This window comes from Monodelphis domestica, chromosome 2 (genome assembly GCF_027887165.1).
Source record: "Monodelphis domestica isolate mMonDom1 chromosome 2, mMonDom1.pri, whole genome shotgun sequence".
Taxonomy (NCBI): domain Eukaryota; kingdom Metazoa; phylum Chordata; class Mammalia; order Didelphimorphia; family Didelphidae; genus Monodelphis; species Monodelphis domestica.
Window position 1 is genome coordinate 522,810,850 of NC_077228.1, and position 23,617 is coordinate 522,834,466.

The following is a 23,617-nucleotide window of genomic DNA, read 5'->3' on the forward strand; positions in this document are numbered from 1 at the left end:
ATTTCTTTCTTTTTTTTTTTAAACCCTCACCTTCTGTCTTGGAGTCAATACTGCATATTGGCTCCAAGGCAGAAGAGTGGTAAGGACTAGGCAGTGGGGGTCAAGTGACTTGCCTAGGGTCACATAGCTAGGAAGTATCTGAGGCCAAATTTGAACCTAGGACCCCCCATCTTTGGGCCTGGCTCTCAATCCACTGAGCCACCCAGCTGCCCCTGTAAAAATGGAGATTTGAACCCCAGATTTTGTATCCTTGATGTCTAATAATCTTTAATAAACCTCATAAAAATATAATACTTTTTAGTAGAGAAACTAATTTAACTGTTACACCCCTTAAATCTGGACATTTCTTCCCCCGCCACACTTTTCTTTCATCTGACTTCTTCACTCTACTCATAGATACCACTGTACTTCAGAATCTCATCATTTCTCAATTGTAGTATTGCAATAGTTTCCTGACTGGTCTCTTTACTGAGAGTCTTTTCCTCTCTCCAATCTATCATCCACATGAACACTAAAGTGGTTTCCCTTAATGAGTGAGATAGAATTAAGTGTATTATTCTCAAAATGAGTATTCAGCTTGCACCCCACTTCTTCAAGGCAAAAGCACAGTTTAACACCCAGTTTTTATACTGACAAGGGGATGTGGAGGCTGCTTTTATTGCTTTTGGTGATTGTTTTATCTAAAACGCTGGGGATGAGCCTGGGAAGAGAGATTGATAACAAAGAACAAAGGGTCCCAATTCCAGGGCATTTGGAAGTGGGTTCATACCTTTAAGTCTTAAAGGAAAGTAGAATGTAACTTTTCCTTTGTACCTTGCTGTTCTAAGTTAGAAACCTCCTTGTTCAAGACTGTATGTCACAGCTTCCCCAGATGGAGCTGGGACAGGAAAGGGAGGAAGTGGAAGAAGATTTGCATTTAGAGATTTCTCTCTCTCTCTCTCTCTCTCTCTCTCTCTCTCTCTCTCTATATATATATATATATATATATATATATATATATATATATATTGGAGGTCTTTGCTTAATTCTTTGGCACTTGCCATTAGGACATTTTCTCTTTTTCATGAAAAGAATAATAAACTGCTGCCTTTTCAAGCCTGCTTTCTGATTCCAGATTATTTTAATAAGTGGGAAATTTTGGGGCCATTTTCATTTCATCCTGCACACTTAAGAAAATTCAATCTGGGGCATCTAGGTAGCACAGAGGATAGAGCACCAGGCCTGGAGTCAGGAGAGCTCTGAACTCAAATCTGGCCTCAGATACTTCCTGGCTGTGTGACCCTGGGCATGTCATTTAACCCCAATTGCCTAGCCCGTGTCACTCTTCTGTCTTAGAATTGATACTAGGGCAAGATAAGGATTAAAAAAAAAAAGAAAATCCATTTGGACCATGCCACTTCCCTTCCCAATAAACTCCAGTGGCTCCCTTTTGGATAAAAAGATAAACTCCTCTGGTTCACCTTTAAAAGTCTTTAAAACCTGACCTCAAACTACCTTTGCAGCACTGTCCCTCACACTTCACATGCCATCTCCCATGTGCATGTCTGTGCCCTGGAACGCCATTCCCTCCTTCCTTCTCCCTCAGCGTATCCCTCTGTTTCTTAAAGGTGCTACTCAAGTACCATCTTCTACAGAAAGCCTTTCCTGGTTCCCTGATAGAGTTCTCTCTCCCCAGTTACTTAGTATTTAACTACATGGCAATTATTTTGCAATTATTCTGACTAGATTTATGTATACGCACATTATCTGCCCCTGTACAATACAGGTTCTTTGAGGGCAGGACTTGCATTTTTTTCCACCTAGCCCAGTGCCTGGCATATTTTGCTGTTGTTCAGTTGTTCCAATTGTATCTGACTCTTTGTGACCCCATTTGGAGTTTTCTTGGCAAAGATATTGGAGCCATTTCCTTCTCCAGCTCATTTGACAGATGAGGAATCTGAGGCAGAGTTAAGTGACTTGCCCACAGTCACACAGCTAATAAATAAATGTCTGCAACTGGATTTGAACTTAGGAAGATAAATCTTCCTGACAGTAGAACCAGAATTCTCTCCATGTACCATTTTGCTGTCCATCAATTAAAAATAAAAGACAGTGTTGGGGGCAGTTGGGTGGCTCAGTAGATTGATAGTCAGACCTAGAGATGGGAGGTCCTAGGTTCAAATCTAGCCTCAGACACTTCCTAGCTATGTGACCCTGGGCAAGTCACTTAACCCCCATTGCCTAGCCCTTATCACTCTTCTGCCTTAGAACCAGTATTGATTCTAGTACAGAAGGTAAGGGTTTTAATTTAAAAAAAAAAAGGCAGTGTGGTATAGTGGATTAGAACTAGAATTGGAGCCAAGAAGTCCTAGGTTGAAGTCCTGCCTCTTTCACTTATTGAGTGTGTGACCCTGGACAAGTCACTCAATTTCTCAGCTTCATAAGCAGTTTTGTAAGACTAAGGCACAGAGGAGGCTCCTACCTTACTGGGAGTAGTAATTTCCTAATCTATCAAGACAGAAAATTCCTTAGGCCCATGGAAGTAGAAGGCTGGTCCCTAGCTTTTCCCATCCTCCAGTAATCCCTAGCATAGAAAATCCTAGAAAATGTAGCAAAGGGGACTCGCTGCCTTTGGACTTTGATGAAATTAACTTGAGGAAAGATCACAGTGCGAATACAGCAAACGGGACTTTATCAAACAAAACCGGGAGGAAGGGAGCCAAGGAGGAATGTTAAGACCGTAAAAAGGCAAAGAAGGGATCAAAGAAAAGATGTCGTCCCAGTGTGGCATTGTCCAAAGCCATTGATGCAGCTCTCAGGCATACTTTCATGCTCCAGTTCTAAACAGGGTCTTTACTGAAGTTTAGGGAAGTTGATTCAGCACGTTTCTAAAGTCCCAATGCAGTACATCCATCCATCTACATACACATGTACACACAGCCTCCATGCACACAATACACACAAGCATCCACATGTGCACACATACACACACTCAAAACTATCCATCATCAGATGGACTTGGAAGATGAAATATTTCCTGACTCTTCCCACAGATTCCTTTTTTTTCCTTTTGTTGTTCATTTTTCTGAGTCAAGAATTTGCTTCTCATGAATATAATCCAAAAGAAGAGAATCATCGTGGACCTGGAGGGCTGTCATCGTTCTAATTGACAGCAAGAAAATGCCAAACTCGATAAAACAGCTAAGTCAGAGTTTCTGCCTTTAAGACCAGCCATTTCAAACAGCTCAAACTCATGCATACTGAAAGGGACAGATGCAAAATGGGAAAATACATGCTGACCCCGAAAAGAAAAAGAGAACTAGAAGAGAGGAGCCAAAGCGTAATTTTGATACGAACTTGTTCAACTTAATATACAAATTTGAAGAACAAACTGTGCTTAAGGGAAGCTCCCTGCTATGTTTACATTTGTTTACATATTAGTTAATGAAATTGTCCTGTACTTTTCTTTCTCTGTTTTTGTTCTTCCTGGCTTAGGTAACAGTGCCGTATTTGTTTCATAAAAAGAGTTTGGTAGGATTCCTTCTTTGCCTTTATCCCAATAGTTTATATAATCATAGTTATGATTACTATCTGTGTATTTCCCTTCATCTTTCCCCCCCCCCCCTTTTGATCCTGCTTTCTCTCTCCTTTCTCTCTGTCTCTCCTCATAAATGTTCTGCTTTTAATTACTCCTGATTTCCCCTCCCGGAAAACCGCAGCTCTTGATCTGGGCTCCACTCTTAGGCCAGCCCTTTCTTGCTCACTCCCACCTTGGAAAGATGGAACCCCAGGAGAGCACCGTCCAGTACAACCAATGGAACAACAGCCAGGATGAGGTCAGCATGAGTGTGTCAACCCTGGAGAGCTCGGGCTGTGAGCGGGTCTACAATAAACTATGCACCGGGAAGCTGGGCATCGCTATGAAGGTGGTAGGTGGAATCGTTCTGTTCTGGGTCCTCTTCATTATCGGCTATGTCACCTGGTACTACATCCACAAGTGCAAGTAGCGCTTGTCTGAGTCTGCTGGACACCTTTTCTGAGGAGCCCTCCACCCACCCAGAGACCTCTTACTACCTGGCCAAGACCATCAGGCCAAGGCTGGCCCTTGGGGGCACATACACCTATAGAGATAGACACACACATATACACACACAAAGGGGAAAATATAGACACATAGACTCTTCTCAGAGAAAGAGAGGATATGCTGAAACAAATACAGAGGCAGACACTGGACAGGAGAGAGAGAGAGAGCGAGCAACACAGATACACCAAGCCAAAACATTGGCCTGAGAGAGACTAGAAAGATGAGACAGATACTCTGATACAGATACACAGAGATGCTAAGAGTTAGTTAGTTAGTTAGTAGTAGTCTCTCGGAATCCGAGAATGACGATTGTCTTTGTGCATTATCATCTACAGTGTACCCTCATGTGGCTTTGGAGTCCAAAGACTGAGGCGCAGAGTTTGTGGCACGTGGGGCATGGGACGCCAGTTGTTACGGGAGGTGCAGTTGTGGCCTGGTGTTGGCGTTCACATGCAGCGGCAAGATGTCAACGTCGTTCATCCATGGGCTGCCTACGTGCAGGATCGTAACTACAACTGCCAGTGGTCACCTCCACCTGTTGCGTCGCCACTCCCCCATCGCCACAGGTCTTGAACATACATTTAGGTACACTCAGAAACAGACATTTTTAGATGGGGGACAGAGATTGGCAGTACAACACAGAGACATACAGGCTAATTTATTTTTTTTAAACCCTTACCTTCTGTCTTGGAGTCAATACTGTGTATTGGCTCCAAGGCAGAAGAGTGGTAAGGGCTAGGCAATGGGGGTCAAGTGACTTGCCCAGGGTCACACAGCTAGGAAGTGGCTGAGGCCGGATTTGAACCTAGGACCTCCCGTCTCTAGGTCTGGTTCTCAATCCACTGAGCTACCCAGCTGCCCCCCATACAGGCTAATTTAACAAAAGACTGACACAGAGAAAAACAGACACACACTAACACAGAAACAAATCTCTTTTCTCCTGCCCCAGGATAGAATTCCAGACGAAGCCATCCATAACCCAGCCCTCCCCTGCCACATTCCAGCCCCAGCACCCTCGGTTATTGAAGCCCAGGATGGCAACTCTCCTTCCCTGCCTCTTTGGCCACTCCGGTTTCTCCTCACCAACCAGATAACCTCTCCTTTGGACGTGTGACTGCCCCCAGACAGCCAGAAATCCAAGAAAGATGAGAGAAGCCAGGAGGCAGTTCAGAAACCTCCCCAGAGATGGCTTATGTTCAGGACTAGAGTCAGACCCAGAGTCCCTGCAGTCTCTACCCACCCCTACCCCATCCTTGGTGAAAGCAGGACCTAGAAGAGAGAGAACCATTTGGTTGATGAATGCCACAGTGGGAACTCATTACCAAACTGGCACTCAGAATGGGAATTAAGGCCACTTCTAGGTTTCCGTCTCTGCCCATCCCTGCTCCAATCACAGAGTGGGGAGGTTAAATCAGTCTCTTGCTGTGACATTATTCCTCCTTCTCCTCTCCCTCATCCCTCCATTCGTTCTACTACTTGAGAAATTTGACACATTTTGAGCCCAGTTTCCATAGAGATTTGTTGAGGAAGAGGAAGGTAATGCCCACGCATCTCCAGCAGGATTTTTTAAAAGGAAGGCAGCATTGTGTATAGCAAAGAGGGACTCTCCAATTTCCACGTGCTCTTGGGGAAATTGGGAAGTCATTCACCATCTATAAAATGGGATAGACTAGATGACTTTGAAGGTCCTTTCCATCTACGGGAATGATTCAACTTGGAATTCTAGCAAAGTCAAACATTTCCCATGATTCCCAAAAGTCAACAGGGAGGTTCCTAGCCTTACCTCTTCACTCCCTGTTCAAGCTCCCCAGTCCTCCCCTAGGCTAAGAGGCACCCACAGCTGTGTCACTGGTTTCTGCCCTGGGACCCTTGGAAGTTATCGCCTCTGGTTATTCCTTTGCCCGTACCTGGATTTGCCCTCAATTGCTGCACATAAGTCCCAGGGAATTCTATTCCCCTGAAGGTAGAAAACCCCAGTAAATCTGAATTGGAGGGCTCTGGTGTTTCTGATGGACCCTGGTCAGCAGTTCCACAAAGACTTGGAGCCAGGAGAAAGCGGTTTCCATCCTGAGGAGCCTTCCCTCCTGATCCCTGACCTAACCTCAGCCACGGAAGACGGGGTGTCCTGGGGGGTGAGCCCCAGCCTCCACATTCCCCACCCCCTTCCACATGCCTGCTATTCTTTTCAGAGAAGTAGAATACTCGAATGGGAAAGAAGAAATAAACACTAGATGGGGAAAATCTTAATAAACAAACACTAATTTGCTGTGTGAAAAAATGCAGTTGGATTAGATGGCCTCTTCAACTAGGTGATAGAGTGTATAGATTATTTGGTCTGGGGTCAGGAAGTCCTGAATTCAGATTCAACCTCAGATACTCACAAACTCTTAAACCCTGGGCCAATCTCTTATCCTCTATTTGACTCAATTTCTTCAACTGTAAAATGGGGATAATAAAAAGCACCTACCCCCAAGGGTTGTTGTGAGTATCAGTAATAGTTGTAAAGTGTTTAGCACAACTCCTGGTATAGAGTAAGTGTTTAATAAATGCTTATTCCAGGGGGGCAGCTGGGTGGCTCAGTGGATTGAGAGTCAGGCCTAGAGACAGGAGGTCCTAGGTTCAAATCTGGCCTCAGATACTTCCCAGCTGTGTGACCCTGGGCAAGTCACTTGACTCCCATTGCCTAGCCCTTACCACTCTTCTGTCTTGGAGCTAATACACAGTATTGACTCCAAGACAGAAGGTAAGGGTTTAAAAAAAATGGTTATTCCAGGGTATCTAGGTGGTTCTGTAGATAAAGAGCCAGGCATGGAGAGAAGGGAGATTCTGGGTTCAAATCTGGCCTCAGATATGTGCTAGCTGTCTGACCCTGGACAAGCCACTTAACCTAAATTGCTTAACCCTTACCATTCTTCTGCCAATGCTAAGTGTTGATCCTAATATAGGAGGTGAGGTTTTGAAAGATAAACTAAAATAAATGCTAATTCCTTTATCTTTTCTTCCTTTGCTACCTCCCTTTCCTCTAAGGTCCCTTCCTTTTTTTTTTTAAGATCCTCACCTTCCATCTTGTAATCAATACTATATACTAAGTTCCAAGGCAGAAGAGTGGTAAGAGCTAGGCAGTAGGGGTTAAGTGACTTGCCCAGGGTCACACAGCTAGGAAGTGGCTGAGGTTAGATTTGAACCCAGGACCTCCCATCTCTGGGCTTGGCTCTCTATCCACTGAGCCACCCAGCTGCCCCCTAAGATCCCTTTCTGATATAGACCTGTGACTGAGATTTTTTCATTGATGACTGAGCTAAAAGTTGCAGAATATATTTTATTTAAGGCTTTAAGTGGATTTATTTGCTTTTTTGGAATACCATGTTCTAATTATTTTCTTTCATATCTTGTAAGTCTTGTGTGATTTTGGCTATTTTCCTTGGTATGTGAAGGGTTTACTTTTGGTTACTTGCAAGATTTTTATACTTAACATTGAAGTTTTAAAGCATGACCCTGATCCTTCCAAGTAAATTTAACTCAGGTTTGCTCTTTTTTTTTAAACCCTTACCTTCCATCTTGGAAGCAATACTGTGTATTGGTTCCAAGACAGAAGAGTGTTAAGGACTAGGTAGGGGAGGTCAAGTGACTTACCCAGGGTCACACAGCTGGGAAGTATCTGAGACCAGATTTGAACCTAGGACCTCCCCTCTCTAGACATGGCTCTCAATCCATTGAGCCACCCACTTGCTCCCAGGTTTGCTCTTTTGCACATAGTAGAAAGAGCATTGGGTTAGAGGACCTGCATTTGAGTTCAGGCTCTGATACTACCTGTGTGTCCTCAGGGAAAAGCTATTTAATCCCTCTGGTCTTCAGTTTCCTGATCTGTAAAATGGAGGAGTTTGATTGGATGGTGTCTAAGGTTCTTCTCAGCTCTAAATCTATGATCTTGTGATTAGATGACACTCATGAAGGATAAATGAAAAACCTCTGGTTGGGGATAAGTAGAGGATAAAGTGACAGATTCACGTGAATTTTAAAGATGTCTTTTGTGAACTGCAAACTGAATACAATATTTTGATCTTAAATTCTGGTGATAAAAATATAACATCTGGAGGGAAGGAGATAATCCTGCTCTCCTCTGCCGTCATCACACCCTAATGGAGGCTTGAATCCAATTCTGGGTAGCTCACCGTAGCAAAAATATCAATAAGCTAAAAGAGGATGTCTAGGATAGTGGAAGGCATGGAAGCCATGTAGGTTGTATGATGCTCTTTAGGAGAGCTAGAAACATTTCGTCTGGAGAAGACCTTCTGTGCAGTTGGAGACGGAGCTGAGGACCTCACTGTACCACGATAGTTTAGTAGCCCCCTCCTTTTAAAAAAAATAAACCCTTGGGGGCAGCTGGGTAGCTCAGTGGATTAAGAGCCAGTCCTAGAGACGGGAGGTCCTAGGTTCAAATCTGGCTTCAGCCACTTCCTAGCTGTGTGACCCTGGGCAAGTCACTTGACCCCCATTGCCTAGCCCTTACCACTCTTCTGCCTTGGAGCCAATACACAGTACTGATTCCAAGATGGAAGGTAAGGGTTTAAAAAAAAAATAAACCCTCACCTTCCATCTTGGAGTCAATAATGTGTATTGGTTCTAAGGCAGAAGAGTGGTAAGGGCTAGGCAATGGGGGTCAAGTGACTTGCCCAGGGTCATACAGCTGGGAAGTGTCTGAGGCCAGATTTGAATTTAGGACCACCCATCTCTAGGTCTGGCTCTCAATCCACTGAGCTACTCAGCTGCTCCCAGTAGCCCTTTTTGTAGAGGCAAAGAATTGGAAACTGAGGGGTTGTTCCTGGGAAATGGCTAAAACAAGTTGTAGAATACGGTTGTAAAGGAATACTTTTGTGCCATAAGAAGTGATGAATGGGATGAGTTCAGAAAAACCTGGATAGATTTCTATGAACTGGAGCAAAGTGAAGAAAGAGGAGAACAAAGTATTTGGTAACAGAAATGTTATGCAATGATCATCTGTGATAGATTAAACTATCATCAGCAGAGCAAGTTGCCATCATATGCACAAGGGACCCATGCTGAAAAATGCTAACTATGGCCAAAGAAGGAACTGTTGGCATGTGATTGCAGACCAAAGCAGGTCATGTTCCACTTTATTTCCTTCATGAGCATTTTATTGTATGTGTGATAAGTGTCTTTTATCATGGCACGAGGAGTATGAAAATTTATATCGCACGAAAGCACTGATATAGCCTGTATTGGACTATTTACACCCTCAGGAAAGACGGGGAAGGAAGAGAGGGAGAAAATCGGAATCCCAAGATGTCAGAAAACGATGGTCAAAAATTGTTTCTACGTATAACTAAAAAAATAGGAAAAAGAAAAAAGAAGACAGAGGAGAGGGGGTTTGAGAGATGTTTTTAAGTATTTGTAAGGCTATCATGTAGAAGAAAGATTAGACAAATTACAACTTGTTCATCTTAAGGACAGAACATGGAACAATGGGAAGAAGTTAGTTACAGAGAGGTGGCTTTTGGCTCAATGTTGAAATATTTTCCATATAAAAATGAAAACTTTACCAAAGTGAAAAGACTTGTTTCAGCAGGAAGTGAGTCCTGCTTTACAGGAATCTTCAAGTAAAACCTGGATGGCTGCTTGTTGGGGACCTTGTAGAGTAAATTACTTTTGGGCCAATAGTTGGTCCCTTCCAATCCCTTGAGATTCTGTTATCCTGCAAGTCATGTACTGGACCAGTAAGCCAAAGTCAAAAAGCAAAAAGGTAATATTTACTGACCACAAATGTCCCCAAATTAGTTTTTTTAAAGAAAATCACCCCATAAATCCCAGAAGAATTAGCATGGTGACAGTTCCTGTGGTGGGTACCGGGGTCCCCCAGGATACCCCAAATTCCTGGAGACATCCCAGGTCAAAGATGACACGAGGAATTCACCCTGGAGGGCTGGAAGCTGAACACACATGGGATCCTCCACCTCTAAGCTTTGGCTAAGATAAGGGTCTGAGCACGAGGGGATGCCTCTAGTTTACATCCCAAACTCACCAGGCTTCTCCTTACCCACCTTTATGATCCCTACAGCTCAAACACCACTTATGATCCCAAACACCCCTGGGTTCCTCAAGATGGATAACTAACCCACCCTTATGATCAGGATGTCATCAATGATGCATGTTTATGTTTAAGCCCTGACACCCAAAGGCACCTACTCTGTTACCTAGTCTCCCCTGCTTGCCCCGCTTGTTTGTTCCCATTGTTCATCCCCCTCCCCATCCTTCCTTTCCAAGTCACTTAGACCCCATCCCTTTACGGTATAAAAATCCGGAACTTTTCTCTGTTCAGGGAGGCAGTTGGTCCTCCATGCTGCCTCCTGACCATTCAACCTAAATACATCTCTCTGTCTTTGAAGAGTTTCCACCAGAGTCTGTGACCACAGCATGTTGTCAGCATGTCATGTCAGCATGAAAATGATCCATGCTGTTGAGAAAGTTAACGGACTTTATCCTGATTATTGCCTAATCCAAACATTATGCATGGGTCAAGGGAAGTGATGGCCATGATGCCCTTTGCAGTGATTAGTGAAATTTTTCATTCTGCCCTCAATTCTTGGAAAAAGCATTCCAAAAAGAGTACATTTAGAGGAATAAGAGGAGAATGATTAAGACTAGAAAGCAAGTTACAACATCAACTTCAATTGCCTTTCCAGCAGAGACTGTGGGTTCTACGTTGATATCTTTTAAACCTTTACCTAGAAGAGCAGAAAGGGCTAGATAAGTGGGATTCAGTGACTCACCAAGGACTACACAGCTAGGAAGTGTCTGAATCCAAGTCTTCCCAGATTCTGGCCTGACACTCTAACCATAGTGCTACCTAGCTGCCCCCTCTTCTGCATATTAAAAGAAGCAATAGATGGGAGAAAGGGTAATTAGGTATCTCAATAGATATAGATCTAGGACTAGAGACAGAGGTCCTGGGTTCAAATCTGATCTCAGATATCTCCTAGCTGTGTGAAAGCACATGACTATGCCCAAAGGGTGATAAAAGACTGTCTGCCCTTTGATCCAGCCATAGCACTGCTGGGTCTGTACCCCGAAGAGATAATAAGGAAAAAGACTTGTACAAGAATATTCATAGCTGCGCTCTTTGTGGTGGCAAAAAAATGGGAAAATGAGGGGATGCCCTTCAATTGGGAAATGGCTGAACAAATTGTGGTATATGTTGGTGATGGAATACTATTGTGCAAAAAGGAATAATAAAGTGGAGGAATTCCATGGAGACTGGAACAACCTCCAGGAAGTGATGCAGAGCGAAAGGAGCAGAAACAGGAGAACATTGTACACAGAGGCAGATACACTGTGGCACAATTAAATGTAATGGACTTCTCTACTAGCAGCAATGCAAGGATACAGGACAATTCTGAGGGATCTATAAGAAAGAACACTATCCACATCCAGAGGAAACACTGTGGGAGTAAAAACACTGAAGAAAAATAACTGCTTGATTACATGGGTCAAGGGGATATTGTTGGGGATGGAGACTCTAAATGAACATCCTATTGTAAACAACAATATGGAAATGGGTTCTGAGCAAGGACACAAGTAATACCCAATGAAATTGTGTGTTGGCTGTGGGAAGGGTGGGTGGAGGGGAGAAAAGGGAAATAATGTGATTATTGTAACCAAGGAATAATGTTCTAAATTGACTAAATAAACTTATTCAAATGGAAAAAAATTAAAAAATTTAAAAAAGGCAATAGATGAAGAGGACCCCTCCCCCCACTCCTTTGTGGAGGTTTGAGGCCCATAGGTGTTGCACATTAATTGCACATATTTTCAGACTTTTCCAGCATATTGGTCAATGGTGCTATTTTTTTCTTTTCTTTTTGTCTTTAAATACAATATTTATTATATGAGATGGCTCTCTAGGAAGAGGTGATACTGATGTTAAAAACCAAAAGACATTAACTAAAGTTTATTTTTATGATGTCTGGGAGCAAACATGTCATTGTCATGCTTTGAGGAGTCTTTGAAGAGACAGATACTTGTCATGATTGAAGAATGATTAAATAAGGTACTTGGAGAAAGGATCAAGTGAACCTCTTTCCCTACTTTTCCCTGAAGAACTATATTAACTTTTAATAACTATATTAACTCTTTTTTATATTAATTCTTAATTTAAGCCTAAAAAGAACTCCTCCAAGACTTGGAATAATTTCCTGAGAGAACTAACTAGTAGAACTGTTTTCAGAATTGCCAAGAAATCAGCTACGTAGTAATGATTAAAGCTGGACTTTGGCTGGGATGTTTCTCACAGCTGTAAAGTATTAAGTATTCATTTATGCCTTTGTTTTATTTTTGTCATTAAATAATAACCTTGATTTATTTAAACCTAGGAGATTGGGTGGTTTCAGGTGTGTGTGTGTGTGTGTGTGTGTGTGTGTGTGTGTGTGTGTGTGTGTGTGTGTGAAAGAGAGAGAGAGAGAGAGAGAGAGAGAGAGAGAGAGAGAGAGAGAGAGAGAGAGAGAGAGAGAGAGAGAGAGAAGGAGGGAGGGAGGGAGCGAGAGATGGGGGAGGGAGAGAGGAAAGGAGGGAGGGAGAGAGAAAGGAAAAGAGAGACAGACAGAGAGACAGAGAAAGAGAAAGGGGGAGAGAGACAGAGAGACAAACAGACAGACAAAGACAGACAGAGAGAAAAGGGAAGAGAGAGAGAGAGAGAGAGGGAGAGGGAGAGGGAGGGAGGGAGAGAGAAGAGGGGAAGGGAGGGGGGAGGAAGAGAAAAGGAGGGAGGGAGGAGACAGAGACAGAGAGACAGAGAAAGAGAGAAAGGGGGAGAGAGACAGAGAGACAAACAGACAGACAAAGACAGACAGAGAGAAAAGGGAAGAGAGAGAGAGAGAGAGGGAGAGGGAGAGAGAGAGAGGGAGAGGGAGAGGGAGAGAGAGAGAGGGGGGAGAGGAGGGGGGAGGAAGAGGAAAGGAGGGAGGGAGGAGACAGAGACAGAGAGACAGAGAAAGAGAGAAAGGGGGAGAGAGACAGAGAGACAAACAGACAGACAAAGACAAACAGAGAGAAAAGGGAAGAGAGAGAGAGAGGGAGAGGGAGGGAGGGAGAGAGAGAGGGGGGAGGGGAGGGGGGAGGAAGAGGAAAGGAGGGAGGGAGGAGACAGAGACAGAGAGACAGAGACAGACAGACCCAGAGAGAGAGAGAGAGAGAGAGAGAGAGAGAGAGAGAGAGAGAGAGAGCAGAGGGAGAGAAACAGAGACAGAGAGAGAGAGAGGAAGAGGAAGGGAGGGAGGGAGAGAAAGAAAGAGAGGGAGGGAGGGAGGGAGAGGGAGAGAGAGAAGGGGGGGAGGGAGAGAGGGAGGGAGAGAGGGAGACAGGGGCAGAGATGGGGAGGGAGCAGACCGACAGAGACAAGAAAATAAGCCATCAAGTCAGTCAGAGAGATAGAGAAACAGAGACAGACAGAAATGAGAGACAGCCAGAGAGAGAGGGAGAAAGACAGTGAGCAGACAGATATAGACAGAGAGATGGAGTCAGAAAAGCAAAAAGTTTATGTGAAGAAGTTTCTTCAGTTTGTTAAAATGGTAATAGCATGCCGAGTACTACTGATGAAGTGGCTTACTTTTGCATAGCATTGTGTGTGACTTGAAGTCTAATTACTTGGTCAAGGGAAAGGAGAATGTCACTAAGTTCTGTGGATGTAGACTGAGGCTAGGAAGCATCACATTTTCCTGAGTCCTGCAAATATCACCCCTGCCCTTTCTACAGCTGGGAGAAAACCCTTGCAGGAAGTCAACACACTTGAACAAGACCACAAGTCATTATGTTTTCTCCACAAGAGATTCTTGGCTTTGGTCTATGAAACCCTAACCCTACACACAGAGGGATGGGTCTCTTGGATCTAACACAGGTCTCTTAACCTTTTTTGGGGTGGGTCGTGGACCTCTTTGTCAGTCTAGTGAAACTTATAGACTCATTTTATCTCTTTTTAAAACTAATTTTTGGTTACATTAAAGTTCTGAGATGTCTCCTTCCCATCCTCTCTCCCTTGCATTGGACAAGGCATTATTTGACTATATATATCAAATCATGGCATGCATATATCTATTTATCAGATCTTTCTCTGGAAGTGGACATACACAGTTATTCTTTAAACAATATTACCATTGCTGTAAACAACATTCTCTTGGATCTGCTTGTTTCACTCTGCACTATTTGATACAGATCTTTCCATGTTTAAAAAAAAATATTCTTCCATCACACTTATATGTCACAAGAGTAGAAACACAGAAGAAAAACAACTGCTTGATTACATGGGTCGAGGGGATATGGCTGAGGATGTAGACTCTAAATGAACATCCTAGTGTAAACAACAACATGGAAATAGGTTCTGATCAAGGACACAAGTAATACCCAATGAAATTTCGCGTTGGCTGTGGGAAGAGTGGGGGGAGGTGAGGGAAGGAAATAATGTGATTCTTCTAACCAAGGAATAATGTTCTAAATTAACTAAATAAAGTAATTAAAAAAACAATTATATGCCACAAGTTGTTTAGTCACTCCCCAAGTGATGGGCAGCCCCATAATTTCCAGCTCTTTGCCACCTCAAAGAGAGCTGCTACAAATATTTTAGACCACATAGATTCTTTTCCTTTTCCTATGATCACCTTGGAAAACAGATTTACTAGTGATATTGCTGGGCTGAAGGATATACACAATTTTATAACTCTTTGGGCACAATTCAGATTGCTCTCTAAAACTGTTGGATCCATTTACAATTCTGCCAAAGTGTATTAATTTCCCAAATTTTCTACATATTGCCATTTTGTCATTTTAGCCAATCTGATAGGTATGAGATGATATCTCAGAGTTGCCTTAATTTACATTCTCTAATCATTTTTCATATGACTATGTTTAGCTTTGGTTACTTCATCCAGAAACTCCCTGTTGATATGTTTTGACCATTATTCAATTCGGGAATGACTTCTATTCTTACAAATTTGACAAAGTTCTGTATATTAGTTTGAGATGAGACCTTTTTCTGAGAAACTGTTTAGAATCCCCCCCTCTGTTTTCTGTTTTCCTTCTAGTCTTGGCTACATTGGTTTTATTTGTACAACCCTTTTTAATTGAATATAATCAAAATTATCCATTTCATATCTTACAATGTTCTCTATTGTTTATTCATAAATTCTTCTATCCATAAATATGATGGGTAATATATTCTATGTTCTTCTCATTCACTTATGTCTCCATTTATGTCTAGTTCATGTGTCCATTTTGATCTTCTCTCTTGGTAAATGGTGTAAATATTGGTCTATACCTAGTCTCTGCCAGACTGCTTTCTAGTTTTCCCAACAGGTTTTACCAAATAGTGAATTTGTATCCTAAAAGCTTGGATCTTTACATTTGTCAAACACAAGGTTAATATAATCTTACTATGTGTTGAATGTCAGTTCTTTCCATTTCTTAGTCAGTACCATAGAGTTTTGATAATTTTTGCGGTAAAAATATTTTTTAAAATCTGGAACTGCTAGACCTCTTTCCTTTCTTTCTATCTATCTATCTATCTATCTATCTATCATCTATCTATCTATCTATCTATCTATCTATCTATCTATCTATCTATCTATCTATCTATATCTATCTACCTATCCATTTGTCTAACTGTCTATCTGTCTCTCTCTCTCTCTCTATCCATCTGTCTGTCTATCTGTCTGTCTGTCTATCCATCCATCCATCCATCCATCCATCTATCTATCTATCTATCTATCTATCTATCTATCTATCTATCTATCTATCTATCTATCTAAATGAATTTCTTTGGTATTCTTGACCTTTTGTTCTGCCCAGTGTATTTTTCCCTAGCTTAATAAAATATTTTTGGTAATTTAATTGGGATGACATTGAATAAGTAAATTAGTTTAGGTAGAATTGTTATTTTTTTCTATGGGTGCTGCCCACCCATGAACAATGAATATTTCTCCAATTATTTAAATCTGAATTTATTTGAATAAAGGGTGTTTTATAATTATTTTTCTGTAGTTACTGGGTTTGTTTGTTTTGGCAGGTATACTCACAGGTATTTTATTCTGTCTGTAGCTATTTAAATGGGGAACAATCTTAGTATCTTTACTTACAAAGAGTTTTGTTGGTGATATACAGAAATACTGATGATTAATGCAGATTTATTCTATATTTTGCTACTTTGCTTAAAGTCATTGTTTTGACTAACTTTTTAGTTGAATCTATAGGATTTTCCCAAGTATACCATCATCTCATCTACAAAAGAGACAATTTTATTACTTTATTGCCCATTCTGATTCCTTCAAATTCTCTTTCTTCTCTCATTGCTATTACTTGCATTTCTAATATAACATTGAATAATATTGATGATAGTGGGAATTCTTATTTCACTCCTGACTTTGTTGGGAAGACTTCTGGCTTATCCTCATTACAAATATGCTTGCTGATGGTTTTAGGTTGATGTTTCTTAGCATTTTAAGGAAAAATTCATTTATACCTTTGCTTTGAAGTGTTTCTAATAGGAATAAGTGTCATATTTTGTCAAAAGCTTTTTCTGCATCTTTGATATGATAATATGATTTTTGTTACTTTTGTTATCAATATAATTAATTATGTTGATAGTTTCCTTTATATGAAACCATTTTTACATTTTTGGCATAAATCAGACTTGGTTGTGACATGTAGTTTCCTAGCTAGCATTTTATTTAGGATCCCTGCATCCATATTCATTAACAAAATTGATCTATAATTTTCTTTGTTTTTATTCTTCCTGGTTTCAGTATCAGTACAATATTTGTTTTATAAAAAGAGTTTGTTAGGTTCCTTCTTTATCTATCATTCCAAATAATTGATTTCATATTGGAATCAATTGATCTTTAAATCCACTTATAAATCCATTTGGTCTTAATGCTTTTTTTCTTAGGAAGTTCATTTATGGCCTGTTCAATTTCTTTTTCTAAAGTGGGTTTTTATTTAGACATTTGATTTCCTTTTCTGTTAGTGTAGTTTATATTTTTGTAAATATTCTTCCATTTCATTTATATTATTAAATTTGTTGCCATATAATTGGCAAAAACTCCTAATAATTGCTTTGATTTCATTTTCATTAGTGGCATATTCACCATTAAAATTTTTGATGCTAGTGATTTGTTTTTCTTCTATCTTGAAAAAATTATATTTACCAATTTAAAAAAATCTATTTTTCCATATAACCAACTTCTCATTTTAATTATTAATTTGATGGTTTCTTATATCCAATTATATTAATCTCAACTTTATTTTTTAAGATTTCCAATTTGATATCTAATTGGGAATTTAAAATTTTATTTTTCTAGTCTTTTTAATCATATACCTTTCATTGATCTTCTCTTTCTCTGTTTTATTGACATAGACATTTGGAGATATAAATTTTCCTCTAATTATTGCTTTTGCTGCATCCCAGGATTGCTACATCCCAGAAGTTTGGGTGTGTTGTCTCATTATTATCATTCTCTTTAATAAAGTTATTTATTGTTTCTTTGATTTGTTCTTTAATTTACTCATTTCTTTAAGATTAGATTATTTAAAATTTTAATCTGTTTCCATGATCTCTTGTTAAATGTAGTTATTTTTTTATATATGCATTATGAACTGAAAAGAATGCATTTAATATTTCTGATTTTCTGCATTTAACTATAAAGTTTTTATGCCCTGGTATATGGTCATTTTTTAAAAATAAAGGTATCATGAACTTCTGAGAGAAAGATATATTCCTTTTTAATCCCATTCACTTCTCTCCAGATACCTCTCATATTTAAGATTCTATTCATATCTTTCACTTCTTTCTTTCTTTTTCTTTTTCTTCCTCTTCTTTGTTAGAGTTATAGTTCTGGGAGGAACAGATTAATGTTCCTCATTATTACAGTTTAGCCAATTCTTCCTGTAATTCATTTAGTCTTTCATTTAATAATTTGGATGTTATAATATTTGGTGCAGGTAGGCTTAATATTGATACTGTTTCATTATCTATGATATCTTTTAGCATAATGTAGTTTCCTTGTTTGTTTTAATTAAATCTATTTTAGCTTTAGCTTGTCAAGTCATGATTGCTACCCCTGCTTTTGTGCATCAGTTGAAGCAAATGCTTCTCCAGTCCTTCATTATTTACTCATATCTATTCTCAAAATTAGGTTTTTAAATGCATGACATAAAATAATAAAATTTAAAAGAAAATTAATTCCACTGACATAGGGTTAACAATTTTTAAAAATTCCTGGTGCCTCAAAGAAATAATAAACTGGAGGAACTCCATGTGAACTGGAATGACCTCCAGGAATTGATGTAGAGTGAGAGGAGCAGAACCAGGAGAACATTGTACACAGAGACTGATACACTGTGGCACAATAGAATGTAATAGACTTTTCCATTAGTGGCCATGCAGTGATCCTGAACAACTTGGAGGAATCTATGAGAAAGAACACTATTCACATCCAGAGGAAGAACTGTGGGAGTAGAAACACTGAAGAAAAACAACTGCTTGATTACATGGGTGGATGAGGATGTGATTGGGGATGTAGACTCTAAATGAACATCTTAATGCAAATACCAACAACATGGAAATAGGTTCTGATCAAGGACACATGTAATACCCAGTGGAATTGCACGAGGGCTATGGGAAGGGTGGGTGGAGGGGAGGGTGGGATAGAATATAATTATTGTAACCAAGGAATAATGCTCTAAATTGACTAAATAAAAAAAATTTTAAAAAGAATTGGAAAACCTTCCTAAAAATAAACCATGGATCAGGTAGAAAACAAAGAGAAAAAAATTCCTGGTGCCTAAATTAAGAGCCTTCTATTCTGACAAAAGTCCCACTCTGTGTAGCATAGATTTCAAGCACCAGTTGCCATATCCCATGGCCTGTCACAAACCATTTCAGAAAGACCCAGAGAAGGCAACTATGACTGCATCAGCCTATATCCAGAACTCTAGTGTCTCTTCCACCATGACATCCTTCAATAAAGTCTATCCCATTAAACTAAGCATGAGGCTGCTTCATTGGGGTTGGCAACAGGCATCCTTTGAACCTGGTACCAAGACTTGAAGACAACAGATCCCTTAAAAAAGTCAAAATGCTCTCATATGGAACAGGACATAGGCATGTTGTTCAAAAGGACAGAGAAAGAGACCCAAACCCCAACAACTGGAGTGCAGCTGCCTCCTAGCTCCTTGCCAGGATTTCTCTATTAGCACTCACGCTGCTGACTCTCACTAGACATTCTACTCATTATCATTCTCTGGCCACACTCTTATGAGTCTATTGGCCATCACCAAATCACCCATTGGCTTTTCTGATATCTGTCATCCCAAAATAGTGGATCTTCTCCATCTATTAACTTCCACTTGCTGCATCTGTTTACACTAAGCCAGTTCCATCCTTAAATTCTACTTCTGAGCATAAAACAATGACCAAGTCCTCATAGCCAGCTTTAATTCCTTTCCAGTGGTCTTCAAGTCTTGCTTCAACTATGGTCTGGTAGAGGCAGCTAGGTGAAAAGATTACTGACCCTGGAATCAGGAAGATCTGAGTTCAAACCTGGCCTCAGATAATTACTAGCCATGTGACCCTTGAGGAATCAGCTAACTTCTGATTGCCTCAGTTTCCTCAACTAAAAAAATGGGCATAATAATAGTACCTACCTGGCAAAGTTGTAATGATCTATTGAAATATTTGTAAAGTCCTTAGCACAATGCTTTGCACATAGTAGGTGTTATAAATGCTTATTCCTCCTTGCCTGTAATAATGGTGATAATCTTTTACTAGTCTACTTGCCTCTTGCTTTTCTCCCTGAGCAAGAAACTCTTCACATGATGTTTATAATTCACAGTTTCATTTGTAGCAATCCACTGTTGAAATAATTCCTTAATGACTTTAATCACAATGCAAATTCCTTAGCCTATTACTTAAGGCCCTTCACAATCTAATTTCAATTATTCTTTGTAGTCTAATTAGCAATATTCAACATATTCCCTAACCAACCTGTTCCACTGCTCTCTTCATTCCCAGATCCCAGGCTCTCTTTCCAGTTTAGCATACTTTTTGGAAACATAGAAAATATTTAATACAAGCTCGTTTAGCCATTATTGACTGACTTCCTAATCCTTGTTTCTATTTGCTGGAAGATTCCATTTTCACTCAAATTAGAATCTTTGGATTGAATTTAACTTCTATCATTCTTTGAGAACTTGTTTGATTCATCAGAGAGAAATGAATACTTTCTTATTTTACTAATTAACAAATTACAAATGAGCAAAATAACAAAAACAAAAGTTCTTTATTTTATAATATTAGGTGTGAGAAATCTCACTTGAGGCATTATAGTACTATGGAAAGTGAACAGGCTTTGGAGTCTGAGGCGATGAGTTCAAATCCTACCTCTTATACCTGGTACTATATGAAGCCACTTCAGTGTCCTGGGCCTAAATGTCCTCAGTCATAAAATGAGAAGAGAACTGGATTAGATGGCAACTGAAGAATTTTTGAGTTTCGACTATGATCCCAATATGTTCAACATATCCCTTGGTTAGAAATAGTCAATTGCCTCTCTTCTTTCTTTTTTCTGTTCCTTCCTTCCCTCCTTCCTTCCTTCCCTCCTTCCTTCCTTCCTTCCTTCCTTCCTTCCTTCCTTCCTTCCTTCCTTCCTTCCTTCCTTCCTTCCTTCCTTCCTTCCTTCCTTCCTTCCTTCCTTCTTTCCTTCCCTCCTTCCTTCCTTCCCTCCTTCCTTCCTTCCTTCCTTCCTTCCTTCCTTCCTTCCTTCCTTCCTTCCTTCCTTCCTTCCTTCCTTCCTTCCTTCCTTCCTTCCTTCCTTCCTTCCTTCCTTCCTTTCTTCCTTCCTTCCCTCCTTCCTTCCCTCCTTCCTTTCTTCCTTCCTTCCTTCCTTCCTTCCTTCCTTCCTTCCTTCCCTCCTTCCTTCCCTCCTTCCTTTCTTCCTTCCTTCCTTCCTTCCTTCCTTCCTTCCTTCCTTCCTTCCTTCCTTCCTTCCTTCCTTTCTTCCTTCCTTCCCTCCTTCCTTCCCTCCTTCCTTCCCTCCTTCCTTCCCTCCTTCCTTCCTTCCTTCCTTCCTTCCTTCCTTCCTTCCTTCCTTCCTTCCTTCCTTCCTTCCTTCCTTCCTTCCTTCCTTCCTTCCTTCCTTCCTTTCTTCCTTCCTTCCTTCCTTCCTTCCTTCCTTCCTTTCTTCCTTCCTTCCTTCCTCTCTCTCAACATCTTCTACATTATTCGCACTTTCCTAATATTTTTGCCATTTCATTTCCTTTGTTCTCGCCTGCAACCATCTCTCCATGATTAGTGGTCCAAATATTTTTCAGCTTCTGGAGTGATAATCTTGTGCTTAAAAGAATGGATAGAAACTTCAGTCACAGCTGTAGAGCATCTTTTGTTTGAAGTACTTATTTACTTACATCACAGATTGTTTCCACTTGGGCTGCCAAAACTCCTATTATTTTCTCAAATTGGTGATCATTCAGAGTGTTTTGTTTTCTTGTCCATTTCCTAAAAGCCCAAATCTTTTAAATTTGATCCCTTTCTTCAAGAAATGAATGAAGTCATCTGATTTTTTAAATGACCATTTTCTTTGTTTTCAAAAAATGTGCTTATTTTTTTGAGGAGTTGTTTTGTTATTTTTCAGTCATTTCAAAGTCATGTGTGACTTTTCTTGACCCTTTTGGGGATTTTCTTGGTAAAGATACTGGAATGGCTTGCTGTTTCCTTCTCTAACTCATTTTTACAGATGAGAAACTGAGGCAAACAGGGTTAACTCTAGGTTGGGCACTATGAGGGGAAATTCAAAGAAAATAAATTGTTAAATCATAAACAGAAACAGTAAAATGCCCAAACAATTCAATTCAACTCAGCAAACATGATGATATATTCATGATGTTGTGTATGATGCTGTGCTGGACAGTGGGCAAATATGAAAAATCCCAGCTTTCAAAGAATTTTCATTTTACTAGGGATCCAGCAAGGTACATGAGTTGGAGTTGGGGAAACCTGAATTCAAATCCAGCATCAGACACTAATTACCTATGACCCTGAGGAAGTCACTTAACCTTTGTCTGCCTCAATTTCTTCATCTCTAAAATGGGGAATTAATAGCACCTACCTCCTGCCGTTGCAGTGAGTATAAAATGAGATAGTCTTTAGAAAGTGCTTTGTAAACCTTAAAGTGCTATGTGAATGTTAGCTATTACGGTTGATGTTCTTATAGAAGTAAATTCAAAGTATATATTTAGAGATCAAAGTAATTTGATGTGTAAGGAGAGACTCCCCAGAGCTGGGAGGGAAAGGAAAGCTTACTATAAGATCAAAGGAGCCTTGATTTACAGTTGGAAAAATAGGACCTTAGAAGACACTAGCAAGTCCACCTCACCTCCAAATTTACAGATGAGGAAATTGAAGATAAGAGAAAGTTAAGAAACTTACTCAGAATCATAATGAATAAATCCTGGAGGTGGGATTAGAATTCAGCTCTTCCTGATTCCAAGCCCAGTACTCTATCCACTATACCTGCTAGCTGCCTACTCTGTACTTGGAAGAAAGCTTGGAATTTTAAGTGGTGAAAGTGAGGAATGAGTGTATCCTGGACACTGTCTAGAGGAAATAAATATCTTTCCTGCCTCCCTTGCCCCAGCTTTAGTGGTCTCTTCCTGTCCATGAAATAATCTGAGCCTTAACCAAAAACAGAGTCTGGATGGGAGGTGGAGGGCAGGGAATAGGTAGCCTAATAGAAAGGCTAGAATACTTCTCCCTCCAGATTTTTTTTCTAGACAGCTAGTGAGAAAAAATCACTGTGAACAGCTGGATGGTAGAGGGTGTGAGTGGGAGACACAATGGCTATTTTTCCTGCTCATCTGTCCACCATCTGTCCATAGGCACATTCCTGATTCTTTTGTTTCTTTTCTGTTTATTCTTTTCTGATCTTAGCTGGATGAGTATCTGGAGATGGAAACGACTTTATGATCTTTGAGATGTCTCCTTATCCATTGGCATCAATAGCCAGTAGGAGCAGCAGCCGAATCCATAGGAATCATTGTGGCAACTGTAATCCACTTAGTAATCCACTTGGCAATATAGTGGGGTGATACGTGTAAAGCCTTAGCACAGTGTCTAGCACATAGTAAGGGCCTAATAAGTGCTTATTCCTATTTCTTCTTTTCTGCTAGCCAAAGCATCAAGCCGCACAGCTGAGCAAGGGAGTGACTCCATCTTATCACTGTCGTGATTCTGGGAAGGGGAAAAGAACTAGAGCTAGGAGCCATGGGGTACCACTTGGTCCCAAAGGTTCCTCCATGTGTCCCTACTGCTTCTGTGCTATGAACTCCCCAGGAACCAAGGGTGTGCAATGGAGGCAGCAGGTCCCCAGTCTGGGGTACATTTTTCTAATTTCTAGTCTTGCTCTACTTTCTTGGTCAATGTCCCTTTGTAAAAGCTATTCACCAGGGAGCATACTATATGATCTCTCATGAGTGATGTAATTAGAAACTCCAGGCCTTTAG

General features: G+C 40.5%; 1 protein-coding gene across 1 annotated transcript; it reads left to right on the plus strand.

Moving 5' to 3' along the window:
• The first annotated feature begins 3,758 nt into the window (after positions 1–3,758).
• Positions 3,759–3,986, plus strand: LOC100618085 (small integral membrane protein 1-like). The gene has a single exon (XM_016427441.2). The coding sequence runs from the start codon at positions 3,759–3,761 to the stop codon at positions 3,984–3,986; it is 228 nt and encodes a 75-aa protein (XP_016282927.1).
• Positions 3,987–23,617: the final 19,631 nt, after the last annotated feature.

What these genes read in the sequence shown, in the direction of transcription:
- LOC100618085 (XM_016427441.2), top strand. Translation starts at nt 3,759, where the DNA reads ATGGAACCCCAGGAGAGCACCGTCCAGTACAACCAATGGAACAACAGC.